The sequence below is a fragment of the Polypterus senegalus genome, chromosome 1 (assembly GCF_016835505.1).
Source record: "Polypterus senegalus isolate Bchr_013 chromosome 1, ASM1683550v1, whole genome shotgun sequence".
Taxonomy (NCBI): Eukaryota; Metazoa; Chordata; class Cladistia; order Polypteriformes; family Polypteridae; genus Polypterus; species Polypterus senegalus.
Genome location: NC_053154.1, coordinates 239,860,967 through 239,885,176, shown reverse-complemented (window position 1 = coordinate 239,885,176; position 24,210 = coordinate 239,860,967). Strand labels below are relative to the sequence as shown.

Sequence of the window (24,210 nt, the reverse complement as noted above, 5' to 3'; positions counted from 1 at the left end):
TTAGTTATGCTCATCTTCATTTAAATTAGAACCTTAATGATTTACATCAGTATATGAGGCTTTATAACCTCATTAAATTGTTCTTGTATTTTAAGTTAGGGTGTCTTCTGTAGCCTAAGTTTTTGGATTTATTTGTATTGCCCAAATTTTATTTATTATCTATTAGGCAATAAGCTTCATTTAAAAAAAAGTGCCGCCTTGTCTGTGCATAATTTATATCTGGCTTTGTTGCATACTAGAATAGCTGTGAGAAATTCATTGAGCTGAAGCATTCATTTTATATTATTTTAGTCGAGAAACTGTTGTAATTCAGTAAGCCCCTGTTGTTGAAGTTAAACCCTGTGTTAAATTCCTCTAAATGCTATAATTTATTAATTGATAGCTACATTTTTATTGAAGAATAGATTAGTAGCATAGTAGGCATTAGGTGGAATAGAAGAATTTTGTATTTCCAAAATATCTTGGTAATTTTTAGTCAGTGGATTTTTTTTGTTGTACAACGTGTTTGCTGTTATGTCACATAGATTTCCCTTTTTAGCTGTCCTTCCATTTATTTTTTCATTCTGTGACACGTATAACTCAGAATTCACACTATCATAAACTGTAAACTTTAACAATGTTAATACTGTCTTGGTCCTACATGCATTTTCAATTAGCATCACTCCAATTTCTTAACATGCTTACATATCAGTGTAAGATATGGACTGTTTTTCGTTTATTCTTTGTTAATTGGCATAAGAAAGCTGCTTTGCAGTAAAACATTTTGAAGTAAGAAACATGTTAACTCAATGCAAGTTATTTTATGGAGTATTTTTTATACAATTTAGATCAGACAATTAAATTTGCTTTTTTTTTTTTTTTTTAAAATATTATCACTGGTCTCCTATAGAGATACATTTGAGTGTGCTGAATTCAGACCTGGCAACAGAAAAAATCCAGTTTTTGAGAGATGCAAATTGTAAAGTTAATTATTTAAACTTGAAAAAAAATGATAAATTACACAAATTTTTAAACATGATTATTATTTACAAAAAGTAGTCACTTGCCAGTTTTAACTCTTATAATATGTTGAAAGTGTTTCACAGTGGAAAGACCAACAGTTGTCTGGTAACACATTCACTTCACTTTCTGCTATAATGACTCTCCATTAGAATAATGTTCTGGTGGAACCTCTCTCCATGTTCATTAGAGACTGTTCCCATGTTCTCAGATAAAAATCCAGATGAGTGCGTACAAAATGGATTTTAAAGACATGTTGCACCCAAGTGCATTTAAATAACAACATTCTCTCTTCAGGACAATTAAAAGGCATCTTTCTAGCCTACTAAATATAAATTCCTGACTATTTTGAAGTTACAAGAAGAAAGAAAAAAATACTGCTTGTGAGCAAAAAATGGGAAGTAAATACTTACGATGAGACTCATTTTTCAGCTCAAAGTATACTTGAACTAATACTCTATGCATAAAAAGTATTTATGCCATAAAAAGTACCTTATTTTTTTAATCAACAGTTTTTTTCAAAACAGTGATATCTCCCGGAAACATTTTGTGATAGAAAAATTCCAGTTTCAGAAATTAATTCAGCATACCTACAGTAGGTGTATAAAATATACCATTTTTGTGTGGGAGTGCAAACCAGTGTATTTTGTAAAAAAGATAAATAAAAATATTTAAGTGTACTTATTCATAACTAAAACTTCATAAAAATTTCATTTTTTAATTTGTGAGAGTCTGTTCTATTAAGTATATTTTTTGTTTATGTATTTAAATATTTAACATTTATAAACATTGGTAATTAATATTAAGAAAATAAAATTCTTTACATATTCACAAAGAGTTCATTTGTTGAAATTAGAAAGTGTGACGCATATACAGTAAGGAATTTAATATATAGAAGAATCTGTATATAAACTAATGCCATTTAAATGAATAACATGTTACTTACCGTATATACTTTTTGGGAGTATTTTTCCTGAAATAACAAGAACTAAATGTACAACTTTTGAAATTGTATTTATAAATGATGGTTGCTTATATGGTGAATGTGAAATTAAGTATTCTTAATTTGAATTACTCTTAAGGCAAAGAAAGGGAAAACAAATGATGATGTCAGAATGAAGCGCTCCCTTCTGGAAAATGCTGGTATTGCATTGTCTCCTAAAACATTCCTAGTTGTTCTTGATGGAGAACATGATGTGAAAGGTAAGCAAGCAACCTTTTTAATATGTGTTAGGTCTTCATGTATGCTTTTTTAAACTATACTTTGGTAAACATCCAAAAAGTTCCCAAGCTTTTTCCATTACAGAGTTACAAGAAGTCTTTGGTTCAAAGCAGGAGGTAACCCTGAATTGATATATTCATGCACACAGCCACTTTAGGTCAACTTAGGGATGCTAATTACCTAATTATTGTCTTTAAGATGGAATATGAGATTAAAGGTGGAGTCCTGGTAGAAAAGATGCCTGGGAAATGTACAAAAGCCACTCAGACTGAGTGACTAGGCCAGAAAAAAAAAACTAATATCTGGGGCCTCATGCATAACGCCGTGCGTAGAATTCGCACTATAACATGGCGTAAGCACAAAAGCCGAAATGTGCTTGCGCACAGAAAAATCCAGATTCAGGAATCTGCGCGTAATCCAGCTTATGCGTTCTTCCGCTCCATAAATCCCAGTCAAGGTGAAAAGTAATGCTCGTGCACGCGCGTGCTGTCCCGCCCAAACTCCTCCCAGAAATACGCCTCTTTGAATATGCAAATCAATATAAATAGCTCTTAAGCTTAGCGTTCTGTGAAAAGACAATGGGAAAAGCACGGGGGAAAATATAAGAATTTCAGTGAATACCAAGTGAAGGCAAAGGAAAAACATACTATTTGTTGATTTAAATAGTGGAATAAACAACAAAAGGAAGTTGATCGAGTGACATAGCGTGTTGGAGAAACTCGAAAGCTCAAGTTGACAAAGTCACACAGTGCCAAAAAAAAAAAAAGTCACATATCAAAGACACCATGAAAAGGCGAGTTATAGCCTACCGTCTGAGCTGATTAGGGAACAGACGAAAAAAAATAGGCACACAGTGGGGAAAAAAGCAGGAAATGTCAACTTTAATCTCTAAATTTACACTTTAATCATGTAGTTTATTTTGTCATTAAAGTAGAACAGCATAAACTTCAACTTAAATTCATTTAATTTACTAGTTTCTCAAATCCCACTGTAACTAAAGTAGCACGTTAAATGCTTTGTTTTGTATTTGATCTTCAATGTGCTCTATGTGTGTGAATCACTATGTGCTTCCGTTCTTTTTCTTTCTCCGACAGGACACAGAATCCATTACATTTGTGATATTACAGCTCTCTGAATAATTAAAATACTGAGATGTATACGTGATATCATTTTCATGATGATTGGAATGAAAGCATGTTATTAAACATGAGAACACGATGGCACAGTGGTTGTTTATGTCTCACACAAGATGCTGTTGCGCCATATGTGACCTTCGATGAAGTAATTTATTGCAGCAGTACTGTCTCTTTCAAATGTACTAACCTCCAATTCCTGTCGTTACTTTTCTTTCCCCAAATACCCAATCGCAACAAAATCAGCTCTGTAATAGACGTTAAGACATCTGTAAGTTTACAATGATGATTCTTCAAAACTTTTAAGGAACATTGAACTATCTTCATAGTACGTGTTTAATTATTCTGTCCATCTATCCTTCCAGTGTCATGCCAGCCTCAGCAAATATACAGCACGCAAGGCAGGAGCAATACATGAACTTGCTAGCGCTGCGGCACCGTGTCCTCACATGTTTAATTATTAACAATACAGATTATTTAAATGAAGTTAAAGTTTTATCTGTATAAAATAATCAACATATTTTGCTGCTTTTCAACTTAAAAATGATATCGTCATCATATGTAAATATGCGCTTTATAAAGTGGCGCAGGTTGTGTAATATTATAACTGTAGTGCAAGTTTACAGTGGTGTAATTGTACTTATAAGTACAAACAGTTCTACGAGGAGCAATTGATTGAGTGTGTTTATAGTTCTTGGGATGAAACTGTTTCTGAACCGCAAGGTCCATACAGGAAAGGCTTTGAAACGTTTTGCTGTGGCTTTGGCAGCATGTGCTTGATGCTGTACAGTAATCCCTCCTCGATCGCGGGGGTTGCGTTCCAGAACCCCCCGCGATAGACAAAAATCCGCGAAGTAGAAACCATATGTTTGTGTAGTTATTTTTATATATTTTAAGCCCTTATAAACTCTCCCACACTGTTAACATTATTAGAGCCCTCTAGACATGAAATAACACCCTTTAGTCAAAAGTTTAAACTGTCCTCTATAACAAGACAGAGATGACAGTTCTTTCTCACAATTAAAAGAATGCAAATAAATCTTCTTCTCTTCAGGAGCAGAGAATTTCAGAGGGAGAGAGCTCGCTCGCTCGCAAAAAAAAGCAAACAATCAAAAAATCAATACTTGTGCTTTCAAGTTTGCCGGCATTTTTAGAGGAGTTAGTATCTTCTAAGCAAACAGCCTCTGTGCAAACAGCCCTCTGCTCACATCTCCTCCGTCAGGCGCAGAGAACGTCAGAGAGAGAGAGCGAGATTAAAGCAACAATCAAAAATCAATACGTGTGCTTTTGTGCTTTTAAATATGCCGAGCACCGCAATAAAGCAGCATTTTTTTAGAGGAGCGTCAGTATCTTTTAAGCAAACAGCACCTCTGCTCACACCCCCTCCGTCAGGCGCAGAGAATGTCAGAGAGGGTGAGAGAGAGGCAGAGACAAGCAAACAATCAAGCTCTGCGCGGGATGCATATCTTATAGCATTGAGGAGTTTTAGTTAATATGTAATACATGCTCTGATTGGGTAGCTTCTAAGCCATCCGCCAATGGCGTCCCTTGTATGAAATCAACAGGGCAAACAAACTGAGGAAGCGTGTAATATAAATTCGCGAACCAGCGAAAAATCTGTGATATATATTTAGATGTGCTTACATTTAAAATCCGCGATAGAGTGAAACCGCGAAAGTCAAAGCGCGATATAGCGAGGGATTACTGTATACCGATAATTCTCTTTCCGATCAGCTGCTGCTGTGATTCCCCACTCAGATACAGTGATATAAATACTCTGAGTGGTGCAGTGAGAGTAATATGGAAAAAGATGATCCGCTGTGGCAACCCTTAAAGGGTGCAGCTGAAAGAAGAAAAAGAAGAAGAAGATGGTGCAGTGAGAGTAACAATGCTAAAGCAATTATGGTATTTGGAATACTATGGCTATTCCCTGGGCCATTATATTTTTACAGGTAATCTACAGTCAGATGCATTACACTAATAAACAATATGTGGTTAGTTTCAGTGTATTTATAAAGCTGCGTCAGAAAATTGGTTCTAAGAAATAAAAGGTAACCATACAGGAACAGTAGCACTGCTTTGATGTTGGGTGCCTGCAAAACGGAGCGGAGAACTTGCGTACGACAGGGTATGAGGTACCATGGAAAAGTGCGTGGCTTTACACCAAGTGTATGTTTTATACATCGAGATTTGAACGTGGAAATGTTCTTACGCAACATTTCTGTGCGTACGCATTGTTTATGCATGAGGCCCCAGATCTGTGAGGTACCTTGACATATAACTATGCCACCAACATCAGTAAACATATTTTATAAAAATAAAACAATGAACCATTAGGTAAAAAATAATAAGTATTTGGAGACAGTGTTGTCTGGTAAAAATTGCAGGACAGTTATTAAACCACATGAGGCCACATATATAACAGTATTTTAGTTATTCAGAGAGCTGTAATATCACGAATGTAATGGATTCTGTGTCCATTTGGAGGAAGGGAGCCGGTTTAAGAAGCAAGTAGTGATTCACACACATAGAGCACATAGAAGATCAAATACAAAACAAAGCATTTAACGTGCTACTTTAATTACGATGTGATTTGAGAAACTGGTTAATTAAACGATTTTAAGATGAAGTTTATGATGTTTTACTTTAATGACAAAATAAACTACGTGATTAAAATGGAAATGTCGAGATTGAAGTTGACATTTCATGCTTTTTCCCCACTGTGTGCCTTTTTTTCTCTGTACCCTAATAAGCTTTCATATGACAGTGGGCTACAACTCGGCTTTTCACGGCGACTTTGATATGTGACTTCTTTTTTATTTCTGGCACTGTGCGATTTTGTGAACATGAGCTTTCGAGTTTCTCCAACACGCTATGTCACTCGATCAACTTCCTTTTGTTGATTATACCACGGTTTATTTGAACAAATAGTATTTTTTTCCTTTGCCTCCACTTGGTATGCGCTGAAATTCTTATATTTTCCCCCGTGCTTTTCCCATTGTCTTTTCACAGAAGGCTGAGCTTAAGGGCGATTTATATTGATTTGCATATTCAAAGAGTCATAATTCTGGGCGGAGTCTGGGCGTTACATAAAGCGCGTGCACGAGCATTACTTTTCACGCTGATCGGGATTTATGTAGCTGAAGAACATGGAAGTTGGAGTACGCACAGATTCCTGCATCTGGATTTTTCTGTGCGTGAGCACATTTCGGCTTTGTGCTTATGCCATGTTATAGTGCGAATTCTACGCACGGCGTTATACATGAGGCTCCAGGTGCTCAGAATTTTGTTGTAAATAGTAAGGACATGCTGATATTATTTGCTTAATAATTGCTTTACCTGCCAAAAAGCATATTATAGTCTACACCTTCTTGGTCTGAAACATGATACATGGGCATTTTATAAGGCGGAACCGAGACCAAGAATTCAAATATTTAATTATTGTTTAATTTTGCTTTTACTTTGAAGTATTCATCATATTTTCATGTTATAATTTGCTAATATGCAGCAGCATTTTGTTTTCTGTGGCCACTTCCTTTTTGAAGTCCTGTTAAGACATTTTATTGTTAACACTCGCCATGTCACCCAGAAGTCACAGGTTGTGATGTTGCTATAATAGTATAAAGGTCTTTGCATTGCAGGCTTTCACCAAGTTGTAGATTGTCGATATTTTAATTACAAAACTTCGTATGTGTTCTTCGTTCTGTCATAAAGGTAACAGGAACTTTTGGCTTGGAATTTTGACTTTGCATTTTATTTTGCTTTTTGGGTTAGGATCTTCAGATGTTTTGCCGTTTTTTTATTCTTTTTTTAATCTTTCAGTATAATTTGTGTTGCCCTGTGATAGAATATAATAATGATACAGTCTGCCTTGATATGTACAGTGTATTTAAAAGTTCTTTACTTTTTTTAAATTTTGCCATGTTCTAATCTTATTCTAAAATCATTTAGATGAATTTTTCCTCACATCAGGCAAAACTATATTCCCCAGAATGAATATTAAGGATTTAAGAAATTTCTGCAAATTTGTCGATGTTTTTACACCTTGTTTGGAGTCCACATATGGTCAAGTTAACTGAATTGATATTGATGGTTAGGAAAGGCACACACTTGTCTATTTAAGGTCGCACAACTGTCAATGTATGTTTAACAATTGTTTGTACTTTAATGTGTATAAACAGAATATAGAATATGCAGTTGGTAACACAAAGTGCATTTTTCATTGCACTATTAATTGAAATTAATATTTTCAATTATAATATAAAATAAATAATTGTTAATTATTATTTTTGCCATAACCCTGTAAAAAAAATTCAATTCATTGCATGTGCCACTTAAATGTGAAGCTTGTAAATGTTGATGCTCAATGTAATAAGTTAAAGTAAACAAAGATTCAGTTTATACTGCTTTTGATCAAAACCCTCCAAAACTTTTTACTGCACAAGATTACAGGTCAAAGCATTACATTCAAATCTGATTGGAAGCTACCATTTTTACAAGATGTACTACAGACTGATGTTATACTTGTGTACATAGTCCTGCTAATTATCAGTCCATTTTAAAATAATACAGTTTCCTTTGAATTGTTTTTGTTGATGGTTACTGCAAAACACAAAGCCACTAGAAAAAGCAAGAATTCATCTATTGCAGGAACATTTACTCAAGGCCAATTGTATTTAGCATATTTAAGAGTAAGAAGCTGAAGGGAACTATATAACATTAGCCCCTGGAAAAAAAACAAACAAAAAAAAATACAAAAAAACAAATATTGTATACAGAATAGTATTCAGCCAGTTACATAGTACTCCTAATATATCTGATTAATTGACAACACTATAGCTGAGGCCCACTGTCTTAAAAAATTCCCTGGGCAAAGCCGGGTAACACAACTAGTCCATTTATAAGAATATATGTCAAAAGTACAGTTTCAAAATTGAGTCTAAACTTATTGGAAGTCAGTGATTTAAAACTGTATCTATATAGTTGTACTTAGTTCTAGTTATGAAATGTGCTAAATTGTTTTGAATTTACCATAGACTAATGAGTGCTCAATTTGAAAAGCCTTTCAATAAAGAATTCCAATGCACAACCACCTTTCAGAGTTTATGCCCAAAAATAATTTCATTATCTATTACTGCTTTATTTATGTGCAAGTAAATATTTTATAAAATTTTAAGATTTTTGATCAGTTTTGTATCTGAGGGTTTAGTATATACCATGTTAATTACACCAACTCATCTGCCATTAAAATCTGAATTTAAATTGATGTTTATTATTATTAATGATTGTTTCTGTATATTGGTTGCAATTTTACCTTGCAATTAATTTTGAATTAGTAACAAAAGGTTTTTATATAATATTGCTACACAATGAGTGCAGATACAGTATGTGATAGTATAATAAGCAGTAGAATATGATCACAGATTTGGAGCCTGGATGGCTCTGTAAGTAGTCAACTGGGCAGTTTTGCCATATTGCCTGATAGCATATGGTCACCTCCAGTAGTGTGGCATTCCTAAAAAACACTAAGACTATGGGCTTAGTGGCTTAAAAGAGTTTAGGGGCTTTTAGGGTTTTTCTCGCCTTTCTAGATTCTACCTTCCATCCAGAGTTGTTAAAACCTTTATTTGTACATGCTTACAAAAATATTGACTTCCTCCATGTTGTAGACTTTTGAATGTTACCCACTTCTTAGCTCCGATTTCTTTTCTCCATTGTGAGTTCCCTGATTATATTTGGTCCTATTGATTTTCACTTTCACTTTGCCTCATCCTGCTGATCAATTGCAATGGAGCATAGGTGTGTTGTTCTCAACTTGGCACTGTTTTTTCTTTGTATAACAGAAAAAAGGTAATTACATCCATGCATTAATTGCTGTCCATTGAGCTAAATCCATATAAAAAACATTATCCATTTTCATGTGTTTAGCCACTTTGAAGCTTATAATACTGACTGACCTATTTTTCCACTTAGTTTTATAATGGGGATACATTTAAGTATGTGTTGAAGGAGAAAGACTAAAAATGTATTTAGTACTACTGGTAGTGATGATGATTTAGATTTTATTTTCTGTCTTTTCTTTCAAATATTTTGGTCATTTATGATTGACATTTTTTTACCATCTTTGTGAAATTTGTATTTCCACAAAAATTATTACATTTTGGCTGTTTTTCAGAATGAACAGAACAGAGAAAGTAACTGTGATATTTTACAGTACCTATTCTATTTATTTGTTATCCTCATTTATTAAACATTTTGATGTCATATTTCACTCAAAAGGCTTACTTTAAAAAGGATTTGCATTCTTTCTGTAACATGTTTTGAACCAAATCTGCATGACTTTGTTCTTATATGGTGTCCTACTCGATGTGAAATTTTTTTTACAATCTATACAATAACAACTGATACACAGATCTCTTAGTTAATGTATAGTACATCATCTGCTATGGTCATAAAATCTTTGTTTTTCTAATATACTTGAGTCATTTTTTAAATATACACTGCTGTCAACTAAACATTTAGCTTTTGATAGGTTGTCTGGATTACTTTCAGGTGTTATGCGATTAACTGAGTTTTTAATGGTGACATACTGTAGTTTACCACCCCAAAAGTAACACAGACTGTTCAAGCACTGTGTTGTAGAAAATTTGCCATGTCACCCATCTACAAATTAAATAAAAGTGACTTGTAGTTTGTCATTTTCATTTAAACTGTAAATATTATTACAGAACAAAAGAACATACTGAGAAAGATCTTACTGTTCGGCTTCTCGTGTTCTATCTGATTGTGCCTGTCCCAGTTTGACTACCTGAATAAGCAAAATATAGCTGTTTTCTATACTTCCTGTTTTCTCTCTTCTTCTATTTCTTTGTATCTGTTCATGGATTCACTCCTGGTTACATGGACAAATCAACATCTGTATTTGGGAACTACTGTAGCTATCTTAACTTTACCTCTTTTTAATCACATTGAGCCAATAATCTAACTCTGCTCCTCAAAGAGCCAGATGGCTGGACTAGCTGCCTTATCAAACACACATGGAAACCCTTGGATAGCTTCTATAGACATTTGTTAGGATTCTTCAAAGAAGTTTCTTGTGCATACAATGCCAATGTAGGGCTTACTGTCCTGGTCTGTGTCTGCTGTTTATGACATATAGAAATACTTTGTTACTGTCAAGTTTCATGAATTCCCCAGTCCAGTTCTGCCCTGATATCATCTACACACACTTTAACTCAAAGTGTTTGGTTATATCACCTTTTGTTTTTATTTATTAGTGCAAATCCATAGTGTGGTTTAGTGAAGTGTAGTTTGTATCCAGTGTAAAGGAAAAAGTTGATTGATAAATACATTTAATAAGATCCTTGTGTGTTGCAATCTTAAATCAAAGTCCCATGTTTGGTTATATTTCAAGTAAAGCAGTAGGACTGATATCAATGTATTATGTATCTCTTCAAGCCTTTATGAGTTAAAAGTCTAAAACCATGCACTTTTGAAATTTTTGAGTTTGGATAATTTGGATATGGCAATATTTTTGGCTTTTTTCTACAGTTAGATTATAAACATGCTCTACAAGTGATTATTAACATTTTTATATTTAATTATCTTGTCTAATGCTGTGTTGTAGATGCTGCATTGAAAAAGAACAATAAGATAATTAGTCAACTTGCAGCAAAAGCCCAACATCACACAGATTCTTTGCAAGAACTGGAAGGTTACCTGAGCATTCTCGGAAGCCATAATGATAAGGAAAGGTTTGGACTGTTCTGTTTTTTGTTACATTGTTTTAAATAGTAAAATATAGAATATGTATTAATATAAAAATATATATGAATAATGTTCATATTTTACAGTACTGTATTTGATTTTTAAAACTATTTTAGAATGAAACTCTGGGCAGCTTTGGCAAAAGTGGCAAGAAAACAGGAAGTCTGGGATATCTGTCGTGTTGCTTGCAGATTCTGTCTGTTATATGATGATGGCCGCTGGCAAGCTTCAAGTAAGTATTGGTTAGCATAGAAAAATAATTAGTATTTGTCAGTATAATAAAAAATCTTAAAATATACAAATAAGTTACATTTTCTCCATAAAAATACTTTAGATTTGCAATATTTATGCATATTTTTCCCCAACAGCAGCTAATCACGATTTTAGAGAACAAATTATAAATTTTTATGTTAAGCAATCATATCTCTTGGGAAATATTTCATTAATGGCTAAAAGATCACTTGTGTGAATGAATGCCTTATGCAGTCAACCATTATTTATAGCAAATAAGAGGATGTTCTCTTTTTTTTTTTTGCATACCCCAAATTACTCAAAGTTTTAGGGGCGAAGCAATGGATCAGCTATATGTCCCTGGAGCAATTGCAGGTTAAGGGCCTTGCTCAAGGGCCCAACAGTGTAGCACTCCTTCTGTGCTGGCAGACGGGGTATGGAAAAAAAAGTTGGGGTGTGCAGAAGAGAGAATTTTGCTCTCAGGGATTGATACACTATAACAAATACAGTATACCAATAGGCTAAAGCTGTGATTTTCAAAGGATATTACCATTTTAAGCACTGCACAGGCTAAGATTTGAGCTTATGTTAATTATGATATGTTATGTAAAACGCTACACTAGTAAATTGTGGCTTGAGCCTGGACGAGGCAGAGACATTCAAACATGAGTGTTTTTATTAAAATAAAGCAGAAAAAATGAGGCATTACAAGCTGTGTGCAAAATAGAAAGCTCTTCCTGTTGTTTTGTACTATTGAAGCATACTCGAGTGTAGCTGGATCCCAGAAATAGATCAAGGTTTGGATTGAACACAAAATTCATCCTTTAAAAGTCCTAAAAGTGTATGCCAAATTTTGTGAATTTTTGAGCAGTAAATTGGCTGTGGTTTGTTTTGGATTTAAAATGTTGAACACTAAAAGCTCAAGGCGAAATTTAATTGTATATTAGCATGGATGGATGGTGAAAGAGTGTAATGTCTACTAAAAATCCCAAAAAGAAAGCCAGGACCTTCAATGACTTGCCCAGATATTGCCTTACCCTAGGCAACCAGCCCCGAATTACTACATTCAGGCTTCACCTACACAGGTAAAAGAATGGAGAGCTGATTTTAAAAGTTCAAAAGTACCTAAATGCCCTAGTAAACAGAGGATAACCATAAACCTATAGCTTCTTGAGACAACCCAAACAAAATATCTTTATAAATGGAAAATATATTTACAGAAATTCAACAAAAGACAAAAATAGTAAATCAAAGGGATTTTCTTAAAAGACATTCCAGAACAAGTCCCAATACACAATCTAGAAAATATTAAAAGAAAGCAAATACTTAAGAAAAACCGAACAACACTCAATGACCACCTATGAGAAGTTATTTTATTTTCTTCTTCTTTTTCTTTCGGCTGCTCCTGTTAGGGGTATCCATAGTGGATCATCTTTTTCCATATCTTCCTGCCTTCTGCATCTTGCTCTGTTACACCTATCACATGCATGTCTTTTGTCTCCAAACCGTCCAACCTGAGCTGACCCTGTAAGGGACTCGTTCCTAATCCAATCCTTCCTTGTCACACCCAAAGCAAATCTTAGCATCTTTAAGTCTGCCAGCTCCAGCTCTGAATCTGACAGAATTTGAAGATGGTGTGTGGTCTCTCAGGTGTGACCTCATGGTGGCCTCGCTTCTTTTGGATTCATGCAGAGAACACAAGGAACATGTCCAATCAAGCTTTTTATTCAGGGAAGCAACCCCGACCCTGGGCAGTCTTCAAGGACTGATACACACAGTCACAAGCAATACACAAAACACTCTCTGTTCTTCCCGGACCATTGCAGCCTCCAGCTCCATATCTCATAAGCAAGCTTCCCCCCAGCCCCCTCCCCCCTTTCTCCAGACTCTGGCTACCAAATGAGGTGAGGCTGCTCCTTATATTCAGCATTCTGGAAATTCTTCTGGTGCTGCATCCTCATGACCCGGGAATACTTACAGGTAAAGCGGGAGCACAACACACAAGGGCTCAACAATCCCTTCAGCACATCCTAGTGGTCGCTACAGGGCTGTAGCCTACTCCCAGTGTGCCTTGCTGGAATCTGTGGAGCTGTCGCAAACCATGGGTGCTGCCAACTATTTTGGGGGAGGCAGTGCCCTTCATAAGCTACCCCACTCATCCTTCCATTCGGGAGGCGTCCCAGCTGGTCAAGAAATCCAGCAGCCTCTTGCAATATATACATTTAAAAAACACAGTACATAAATAATAAATGATTAATAAATATTAAAGAAATTACATGAAAACATGAACAATAAAAATTCAGAGATAAAAAATCAATAAAGCAAAAATATACATATAGAAGAGATGAAACCCTGCCTTAAACATAACACTAATCACCTCTTAATGTTAACAAATGCAAACTGTCCAAAATATTTCATGATATATTTTTGTCCCAAAATTGATAAAAATAAACTCAGACGATTTTTTTTTTCATGAAACGATACTCCTTCCATATATGAAATAAGCAGAAAGTAAAAAATAAATTCAGTAAATCAAAATAATTATCGTAATTCTTCAGTCTGAAAAATCTTGAAAAAGTTGTTAAACTGTGAAACAGAAACTACTGCTTTGCTTACATTTCTACCTCTACCTCATACAGTAAATCATTTTGACACCAATTCAGTAATGTTTTTTCATGCAGTATTTAGTCATTAAAATAATTTAAATATAGATTTATTATTTTTAGACTTAAAATGGAAAGTGATAAGAGGTCCATGGTGAAACAAGATTTTAAATAAGTAATTGGGTTCTGGAGCGTGTAGGCTCCAAACAGGTGTGCTTATGCCAGCATTGCTTGGAGTGCTTGGCTGATTGCACAGGTGCTTCATTCATACTTCAGGCAAAGAACTACATCAGCACCATGAAAGGGGTTTTGGGAGATCAAGAAGGAGAAAGAAATCATCTGAGTGAGTGAGCAATATTGGGTGAATGAGCAGAGCCTGTGAGACAGCGAGAGGAAGAGTGGTGTTTAGTCCCGCAGAAGAACGAAGGAGCAGATTGTCCCCACTGGGCTCAATTTGGGAAGAATGGAGAAAGATTTAAGGACCCGATTACTGTTTTTGTAGTGCTGGTTTTACCTTTGGGTTTATTTATTAATGAGAATTTTAACACAGGGACTGTTTGCTGTTTTTATGGCTTATTTATTTATTTATTTATGAAAGATTGTTTTTTGCATTGCACTATGGGACACTGTTTGTGGATTTTAATAAAAGCATTGAAGACTTTTGCGCCCCAACCCCCACTGACTGTCTGTGTCCTCATTTGCCTGGTTCCAGGTTCAAGAGGCTCTTGGATGCTCAAGACAGCATGAAGCTTACCTAGATTTGTAACAGGGAATAGCTGTTTGCATTTTTGTGTACTTGGTGACATTACCTCTTCTGTGTGGTTCAGAATAAGTTAATGAAAAGCAGTCCCAGATAGGTTTAGGTGAAGCATTCCGAATAGGCACTTGGGAGGGGGCGCATGGGGGGTTGCACACTTTAAGAGGACTTAATTTTGTAACTGAGCATCTTAGTTTTGAAACACTTATAAACAGCCTTTCTATTTGTTGATTCAAAAAGACCATATCAGCTTTGAAATTTAAACACCAAGGTGACAAGTATTTGTCTCCAATCTCATACATCAGCTAATTCTGAAAAATCTTCTTCACAATAACCATTCACTTTCTGTATTTGAGCCAATTTTGTTTTTGTATGCACATATAGGCTGTGCCCCTGAATTTCTTTTTTGGTTTGATCATTACTCTTTCATGTGGTATCTTAACAAAAAATGTTTTCAAAATCATAAATGATCGTCTGCTTTTGTTGCGTCCCCATAGAATTCTAGCTTATTAGTAAAACATTATCTCCCCCATCTGAATCCATGCTCACTATTCCTAGTGCACCTTTTATTGGCATGTGATGCATGACATTTTCTGTGATAACTGCTTCCAGTACCTGTGATGCATGTTAAAGTTACTGGCATGTAGTTACTTGGATCAGGCTAATCTCCTTTTTGATGTAATGGGGTAATATTTGCTAGCTTTCAGTCCTTAGGAAATATGCCACTTTTCAGAGATTTTTGAAAAATATGAAGGATTTTTATTTTTGCTTACTAACCTGTTTAAGCACGCTGAGACAAATGTTACTTGGTCCTGGTGATTTGTTTGATATCAGCCTATTTTATCTAAGCAGCAGTTCTCCCTCTCCAGTTTTTAAAATCACTAAGCAACTCCTTTGCCATGTCTATTGCTGTTGGGAGGTTATCAGCGTCTTCACACATATAGACCTTAGAAGAATGCAAGTTCAGAGCATTCGCTATTTCACTGTCTATATATATATATATTAATTTGCCCTCACACTTTCTAATACTCTTCACTTCCTCCTTAACCATTATTTTACTACTAAAATATTGAAAGAATCTCATTGGGCCATCTTTTGCGTTTTCTGCAATATTACTTTCCAACTGGCTTTTAGATTTGTCACTGTCATTTTTGCTTTTAAACTCTGCTGCAAATAGATATTTGTAATCTCAAGAAATTTTAAGTTTAAAATGCCCAGTGCTATCAGAGTGAACAGCCTGCTTTTTTAAGAGATGAACACTGCTACAAAGCAAATGAGACATAATGTAAAACGTTCATATGTTAACTTTTTTTATACATGGTTGTAACTAAAGAACCTCACTGAGTCATTTATGGGTATATCTGATTGTTTTTGTAATCTCTTTTATAGAGAGGTGCATAATCCATTTTTAAACTGAAATGGTTCTTTCAAAATATGACTAATTGAAATAGAAATGGGTACATAATCTTAAAATTAAAGCTGGCGCCCTGCCTGGGGTTTATTTCCTGCCTTGCACCCTGTGTTAGATGGGATTAGCTCCAGCAGACCCCCGTGACACTGTTGTTAGGATATAGCGGGTTGGATAATGGGTGGATGGATGGAAGTTTGGTTCACATAAATTCTTTTGGCCTCTTTGATGCTATGTGATGCGTACGCTTGCAGATTCTGCTGCTACACAAGCAGTGTACTGACTATACTTGCATGTGTACTTTCTGTAAATCTAGAGGATTCCATCAGGTGGCACTGTGAGATGCTGTTGCAAAGATGCAACAGAGGCACCAAAGATGGTACGTGAGACATTTTGAGTGTAAAAAAAAGCACCATGAATATTTTCATATGTAAGCATTTAAGTTTGATTGTTTGCTTCACCACATCGAACAATTCATCAAACATTAAAGCACGCATTGATCTTGTTGGAGCTGCAATACGGATTGCCATAACAACTGTGTTACCTTGTAATGGCCGAATCCCCACTTCTCTTCCCGGACCTTTTCCCCTATGCACGTACATTTCTGTCTTGAATTTCCTTCCATTTCATCTTCCATGTTCCCACATCCAATTTCAAAGAGCTGGTGATTTGATGCCAGCTGTTCTGACAGGCATGTTTTTCACCATGGAGATGTTGATATAAACAACGATGCTGATGTCACATACCAAAATTTTAACACATATGGCCACCCAAATTTTTGCTCTTACTGCAACTTGCGAACGTGTCATATTCATTTCTGACGCTGAGTTCAGCTGGGAATGCTTAGCAGCCATGATGTGTGGGCAGAATAGTTCTGAGAGTCAAGTATAACTTAGCTCTTACTCTTCATTCAGTTTAGCCAGCAAGAGCATTATGTATCAGTATACTTTTTTGAGACAACATTCAAGAGCAGTTTTGTAAGAAACACAAAACAGTTAAAATACAGTGTAAGAAATGGAATTTTACAGAAACAACTGAGATGTTTTCAGACTGAATCTGTTAGTTTTATGTACTCCAAATATTAGATTAAGAAATGTTTTATTGCATATGATAAACTCAATATTTATGGATCGCAGAAAATTATTTAAATTATATACTGTTAATCTGTTTTGCAGATGAGAAAAAAGATCAAAGTAAGTCAGAAGGTAATCTGGATAATTTTCAACACTCAATGAAACATGAAAAGGAATTACTAAGATTACTGGCTGAGGTCAGATTTATAAGTGCTGAGGTAAGCATTAAAACTTATAGGCATAGAGAACTGAACTAAGTACATGTGAGATTAGAAAATATCTAAATATATGCTTTGGCTTTTCTTTTTTTTTTGCTTCATGCTGGTCCCAGATGAATTGGCATTCCATCCCAGCAATCTTCCAGCCTTCCTCATACTTCCTACTAGGTTAAACTCTGAAAGACGTATGGTCATGTTTGGGGGCCTGGCGTAATTTATAAAAAAATTGACGATATTCAGCTTTGCTATTAAAATTTTTTGTGCAAATTTACAAAATATACTAATACAATGACTAACATTGTTAGTGCCTGAAGTGGAAACAAATAAGTGCCAGAACTCTGTCTTTTTACCGGCCTCTTTGTTCTTTTTCCAGTCTGTTTCAAATTTTACCCAGTGTTTTAATTGCAGTGTGTGTGTTTGTGTGTGAATGTCTGTATGTGTGTTTGTTCCCCCTGTAATATTTGTACATTACATAAGAGATGTACTCCCTTGGATTTTTGAGCATGATGTACTGTAATAGTAATAGTACATTACACAAGAGAGCAGATAGGGTTGGGGTCATGTGAAGGTCTTACCAGGTATGCACCAGTTACTGCTGATGAAAAATGGGGAACTGCAGGTACTGAGTACTGGCCCACTTCACACCCTGAGTATTATATAAACATATTTTAGTCAATGTACATATTTGATTCCTGCCTTGTGCCCAGTGCTACAAGGACATGCTTGGGACCCCTACAATCTTCAATTGAATTATATGGGTTTGTCAGGTTATAAAATGTGTTTTAATAATTCTCCCTGTTAAGAGTTTTTTTTTTACACTTTTAATTTCACCAGTACAAACATGTAATATCTTCTTATCCATTTATTTTCTAAACTCACTTAGTTTAGAGCAGGATATTGGGGAGCTGGACTTTATTCTGACAGCATTGGGTACAATTCTGAAATTAACTTAGGCAATAGCACCAGTTCATCACAGGACACGCTCGCTTAAATGTTCACTCAAAAACACTCTTACATGACCAAATTACAGTTGCCAGTCAACCTAACATCCAGGAGCTTCATGTATAAACGGTGGTACGCACAAAAATATTGCATACTCCCATTTCCATGCTCATATCGTGATGTATTAAACCTAAACTTGCTGTAAAGCCATGCACATTTTCACGCCAGCTGAAATGTTGGCATACGCAAGTTTTCTGCTCGGTTTTGCAAACTGGCAGCACCCAGCTTTAAAACAGTGCTTTTGTTCAAGTGGGGCTTCCCTTTCTTGTTCAGATTCAAATCCCTGACGCGGCTTTATAAATACACTGAAATTAACTGCATATTGTTTATTAGTTTAAGGCATCTGATTGTAATTAACCTGTAATTATATAATGGTCCACGGAATGGCCAAACTATTCCAAATACCATAGCTGCTTTAACTGTTGTTTCTCTCAATGCACCACTCAGACTATTTATCCCACTGTGTCTGAGTGTTGAATCACAGCTCTAACAGCAACTGATCGGAAAGAGAATTATCAGTATACAGCATCAAGCACACGCTGCCTCAGCCATGCGCACAGTCTATTGAACTGCTCTCAAATGGCAAACGCTTTAGAGCTTTTCCTGTAGGGACTTAGTGGTTCAGAAACAGTTTCATCCCAAGAACTATAAACGCACTCAATCAGTCCATCAAGTGCTCCTTGTAGAACTGTTTGTACTTATTAGTACAATTACCTCATGGTAAACTTGCTATACATTTATAATATGGCACAACCTGAGCCACTTTATCAAGTGCGTATTTACATATGATGACGATATCATTTTTAAGATGAAATGCAGCAACATATGTTTATTAAATTATACAGATAAAATGTTAACATCATTTAAATAATCTACTGTATATTGTTAATAATTAAACATGTGAGGAGATGGTGTCGTAGCACTAGCTAGTTCAGGGATTGTTCCTGCCTCGCTCTGTATTCTTGCTGGGGCTTGTGCGACACTGGAAGGATAGATGGATAGAATAATTAAACATGTACAGTCAACCCTCGTTTATCGCGGTTAATCCGTTCCAGACTGCCGCGATAAATGAATTTCCGCGAAGTAGAAACCATATGTTTGTATGGTTATTTTTATATATTTTAAGCCCTTATAAACTCTCCCACACTGTTAACATTATTAGAGCCCTCTAGACATGAAATAACACCCTTTAGTCAAACATTTAAACTGTGCTTCATTACAAGACAGAGATGGCAGTTCTTTCTCACAAGTAAAAGCACGTATTGATTTTTTGGTTGTTTGCTTTTCTTAGGGAGCACTCTCTCTGACATTATCTGCTCTTCACGGTGCTCCTTTGAAGATAAGATATGTTTGCATTCTTTTAAGTATACAGAAGCACCGTGATAAAGCGGCATTTTGTAGAGGAGCGTCCTATCTTCTAGGCAAACAGCCACTGTGTAAACAGCCCCCTCCCTCAGGCAGAGAGAGTGAGAGAGACAGAGAGAAGCAAACAAAACAAGCGCCACGCGGGAAGCATATCTTTTAGCATTGAGGAGTTTTAGTTAATATGTAATACATGCTCTGATTGGGTAGCTTCTAAGCCATCCGCCAATAGCGTCCCTTGTATGAAATCAACTGGGCAATCAAACTGAGGAAGCATGTAACCTAAATTAAAAGACCCATTGTCCAGAAAGCGCGAACCAGCAAAAATCCGTGATATATATTTAGATGTGCTTACATTTAAAATCCGCGATAGAGTGAAGCCGCGAAAGTCGAAGCGCAATATAGCGAGGTATTACTGTACTACGAAAATATTTCAGTGTTCCTTAAAAGTTTTGAAAAATCGCCGTTCTAAGCCTACAGATGGCCTAACATTTATTATAGCGCTGACTGTGTGGCGATTGGTTACTTGGAGAAAGAAAAGGAAGGAACAGGAATTTTGGGTTAGTACATTTGAAAGAGACAGTACTGTTGCAATAAATTATTTCATTGAAGGTCGCACATGGCACAGCAAGCATCTTGCGTGAGGCAGACTCTGGACAGGGTGCCAGCTCGTCACTATCACTGCGACACCATGTTCCCATGTTTAATAACACTCTTTAACTCCTATCTTCATTAAAATGATATCAAGTGTACATCTCAGTATTTTAATCATTCAGAGAACTGTAATATCACGAATGTAATGGATTCTGTGTCCAGTCGGAGGAAGAGAAAGCCCGTTTAAGAAGCACGTAGTGATTCATACACATAGAGCACATAGAAGAACACATACAAAACAAAGCATTTAACGTGCTACTTTAGTTACGATGGTATTTGAGAAACTAGTAAATCAAACGATTTTAAGATGAAGTTTATGATGTTCTACTTTAATGAAAAAATAAATTACGTGATTAAAATGGAAATTTCAAGATTAAAGTTGACATTTCAAGCTTTTTTTCTCACTGTGTACCTATTTTTTTTTCTTTTTTCTGTACCCTAATAAGCTTTCATATGATACTCAGATGGTGGGCTACAACTCGCCTTTTCACCACGACTTTGATATCTGACAACCTCTTTTTTATTTCGGGCACTGTGCTACTTTGTTAACTTGAACTTTCGAGTTTCTCCGACACGCTATGTCACTCGATCAACTTCCTTTTGTTGTTTATACCACTGTTTAAACCAACAATTAGTATGTTTTTTCTTGCCTCCACTTGGTATTCACCGAAATTCTTCTATTTTCCCCTATGCTTTTGCTATTGTCTTTTCACAGAACGCTAAGCTTAAGGGCTATTTATATTGATTTGCATATTCAAAGAGGCGTAATTCTCGGAGGAGATGGGGCAGGACATCAGGCGTGTGCATGTGTGATACTCTGACTGGGATTTATGGAGAAGAAGAACGTGGAAGCTGGGAAACACACAGATTTATGCATCTAGATTTTTTTGTGCGTATGCACATTTCTGCTTTTGTTCTTATGCCATGTTTTAGTGTGAACTCTACGCATGGAGTTATGCAGGAACCCCTAGGTCTTTAGATTATGGGAGGAAGCAAGCAGGTACAGCAGAATAAGATCAGATTGAATGTACACCTGGAAAACTCTTTCTAGGCAGCAGCATTTTATAACACAGCACTCGGATTTTCTTAAATGTTTTTAATTAACTAATTTTCAATGGTATTTTGAGAGCTTTACTTAGTGAACTAAATCTGTCTAATTTACTGACTTTTAGTTCAAATTGATAATTTATTTCTATTGCTTGCTGGATATATTAGGCTATTCTTGTCAAGGTTTCTTACATGGGATGCCCCAAAGGTTTGGCTGTGTAGTGTTTGACTACATTTCAGATGATGTTTGGATTTACTAATGAGTAGATTCTTTTTTTCCAAAACTGTAACCTGTGTCTCATAATCTAAACTAAACGTTTTAGCCTAAAGTTTCACATACTGTATGTTTGTTTTAGCCTGTTAACATGGCCTCAATTAAACTGGCATTGGGCTCTTGCTATTTCTTTCATGTCTTTCACATTTCATAATACTACTTACATTACTTTGATTCTATTATCAAACTACTTTCTAGGAATCTATAAGGACATTTTAATCCTCACTGAATTGTGATAGCCCAGAATATCCTGCATCACCATGCCAATACACAATATTATTGTTTCACTTATTGTTCACCTTGTTTGGTAGTCTCTATCTAAGCTTTGCTTTTCTGACAAATAAGCGTGTAATAGTGCTAATATTAACGGTGTTTGCTGAATTTTGTCACTGCTGAGGGTGATAAATGACATGAACTAACAAATACTGTATATGTTTGTTCAAATTTTTATTTAATCAAACAAATACAGATGAATATAGGAAACAAACAGCCATAACAAATTAGAAATCAAACAAAAGAAAATCCTGGCTGGTGCTACTGTTCCTCATCCTCCAACTAAACTCTTTGACGAGAGTTCAAAGACTGTGAAAAATGAAGTTATAGGAAGACCAAGCAATAGGCAGACTAGAAGACATAAAACCAAAGGGAGATTTGGAGATCCCTGCATCATTCAACACCAACCACACATCTCCAAACCAGACGTTCTTGATATTTGAATGATGGTGTTCATTAATCCATTACACAGAGGGTTCAAAATAGAAAATGTAATTCAAAGAGAATGTACAGAATTAGGAGAAAATGGATCAGAGAATTTTGAAATAGATGCTAGTGTCTGGGTGCCAGCAGGGGTACCCAGTAGTAAACTTTGCTGAACAGAAATTAGAAGGAAAACATAACAATATTAAAGGGAAAAGTTAACAGGTGAGAAAAAGATATTAATAGAGAGTTTGAGTAAAAGGGCCATAAGGATGAAACAGACAGCTCCAAAACACTGAGGAAGGTACTAGTGATATTTGAACAGAAGTGGTGGTAAGGTTCAGTGTCTAATCCTGTGGCTTAATGTCTGCAGGGTGCGAGGTATGAGTAATGTATGGATTTAGTTTGAAAATGTTTGTGATTGTGGTTTTTGAAGAAGATAGGTTTTTATAAACAGTTTTCTAGGATAGAGAAGGATAGCATAATAGGTTACACCTTCTATTTAAATATAATGATGAAGGTCTTTAGGTTGCTTTACTGAAGATAACACAAATAGTATCACACATAGTAGTCATTTATTTATGTGGAAGCATATGTACCAAGAAAGCCAAAATGAAAGTGACCAGTGAGACAATAATAAACCTCCACATGTGCTAAGAACTCATCTCAGTTGGAAGTGAATGAAAAAAACTGTGATAACGAAAACTGAACTGTGTATATTTGAACATTCTGATCCCCAAGTCATTAAAATATCTCCTGGTGTGCTGATACCATAATAGAACCTGGGGCAGAAAAGAAAGAGAGGCATCCATTTACAGTGCATCCAGAAAGTATTCACAGTGCATCACTTTTTCCACATTTTGTTATGTTACAGCCTTATTCCAAAATGGATTAAATTCATTTTTTTCCTCAGAATTCTACATACAACACCCCATAATGACAATGTGAAAAAAGTTTACTTGAGTATTTTGCAAATTTATTAAAAATAAAAAAACTGAGAAATCACATGTACATAAGTATTCACAGCCTTTGCTCAATACTTTGTCGATGCACCTTTGGCAGCAATTACAGCCTCAAGTCTTTTTGAATATGATGCCACAAGCTTTGCACACCTATCCTTGGCCAGTTTCACCCATTCCTCTTTGCAGCAACTCTCAAGCTCCATCAGGTTGGATGGGAAGCGTCAGTGCACAGCCATTTTAAGATCTCTCCAGAGATGTGCAATCGGATTCAAGTCTGGGCTCTGGCTGGGCCACTCAAGGACATTCCCAGAGTTGTCCTGAAGCCACTCCTTTGATATCTTGGCTGTGTGCTAAGGGTAGTTGTCCTGCTGAAAGATGAACCGTCTCCCCAGTCTGAGGTCAAGAGCGCTCTGGAGCAAATTTTCATCCAGGATGTCTCTGTACATTACTGCAGTCATCTTTCCCTTTATCCTGACTAGTCTCCCAGTTTCTGTCGCTGATAAACATCCCCGCAGCATGATGCTGCCACCACCATGCTTCACTGTAGGGATGGTATTGGCCTGGTGATGAGCGGTGCCTTCCTCCAAACGTGATGCCTGGCATTCACACCAAAGAGTTCAATCTTTGTCTCATCAGACCAGAGAATTTTGTTTCTCATGGTCTGAGAGTCCTTCAGGTGCCTTTTGGCAAACTCCAGGCAGGCTGCCATGTGCCTTTTACTAAGGAGTGGCTTCCGTCTGGCTACAGAGATGGTTGTCCTTCTGGAAGGTTCTCCTCTCTCCACAGAGGACCTCTGGAGCTC

At 35.9% G+C, this 24,210-nt stretch overlaps 1 protein-coding gene across 1 annotated transcript in view; it reads left to right on the top strand.

The window, feature by feature from the left end:
- The window catches only part of LOC120540101 (cilia- and flagella-associated protein 46), a 248,788-nt gene that overhangs the window by 47,289 nt on the left and 177,289 nt on the right, over positions 1–24,210 (top strand). The window contains exons 13-16 of the mRNA XM_039770591.1: positions 2,082–2,202; positions 10,982–11,108; positions 11,238–11,353; positions 17,296–17,411. Coding sequence (XP_039626525.1) covers positions 2,082–2,202; positions 10,982–11,108; positions 11,238–11,353; positions 17,296–17,411 — 480 coding nt within the window. The remainder of the gene's footprint in view (positions 1–2,081; positions 2,203–10,981; positions 11,109–11,237; positions 11,354–17,295; positions 17,412–24,210) is intronic.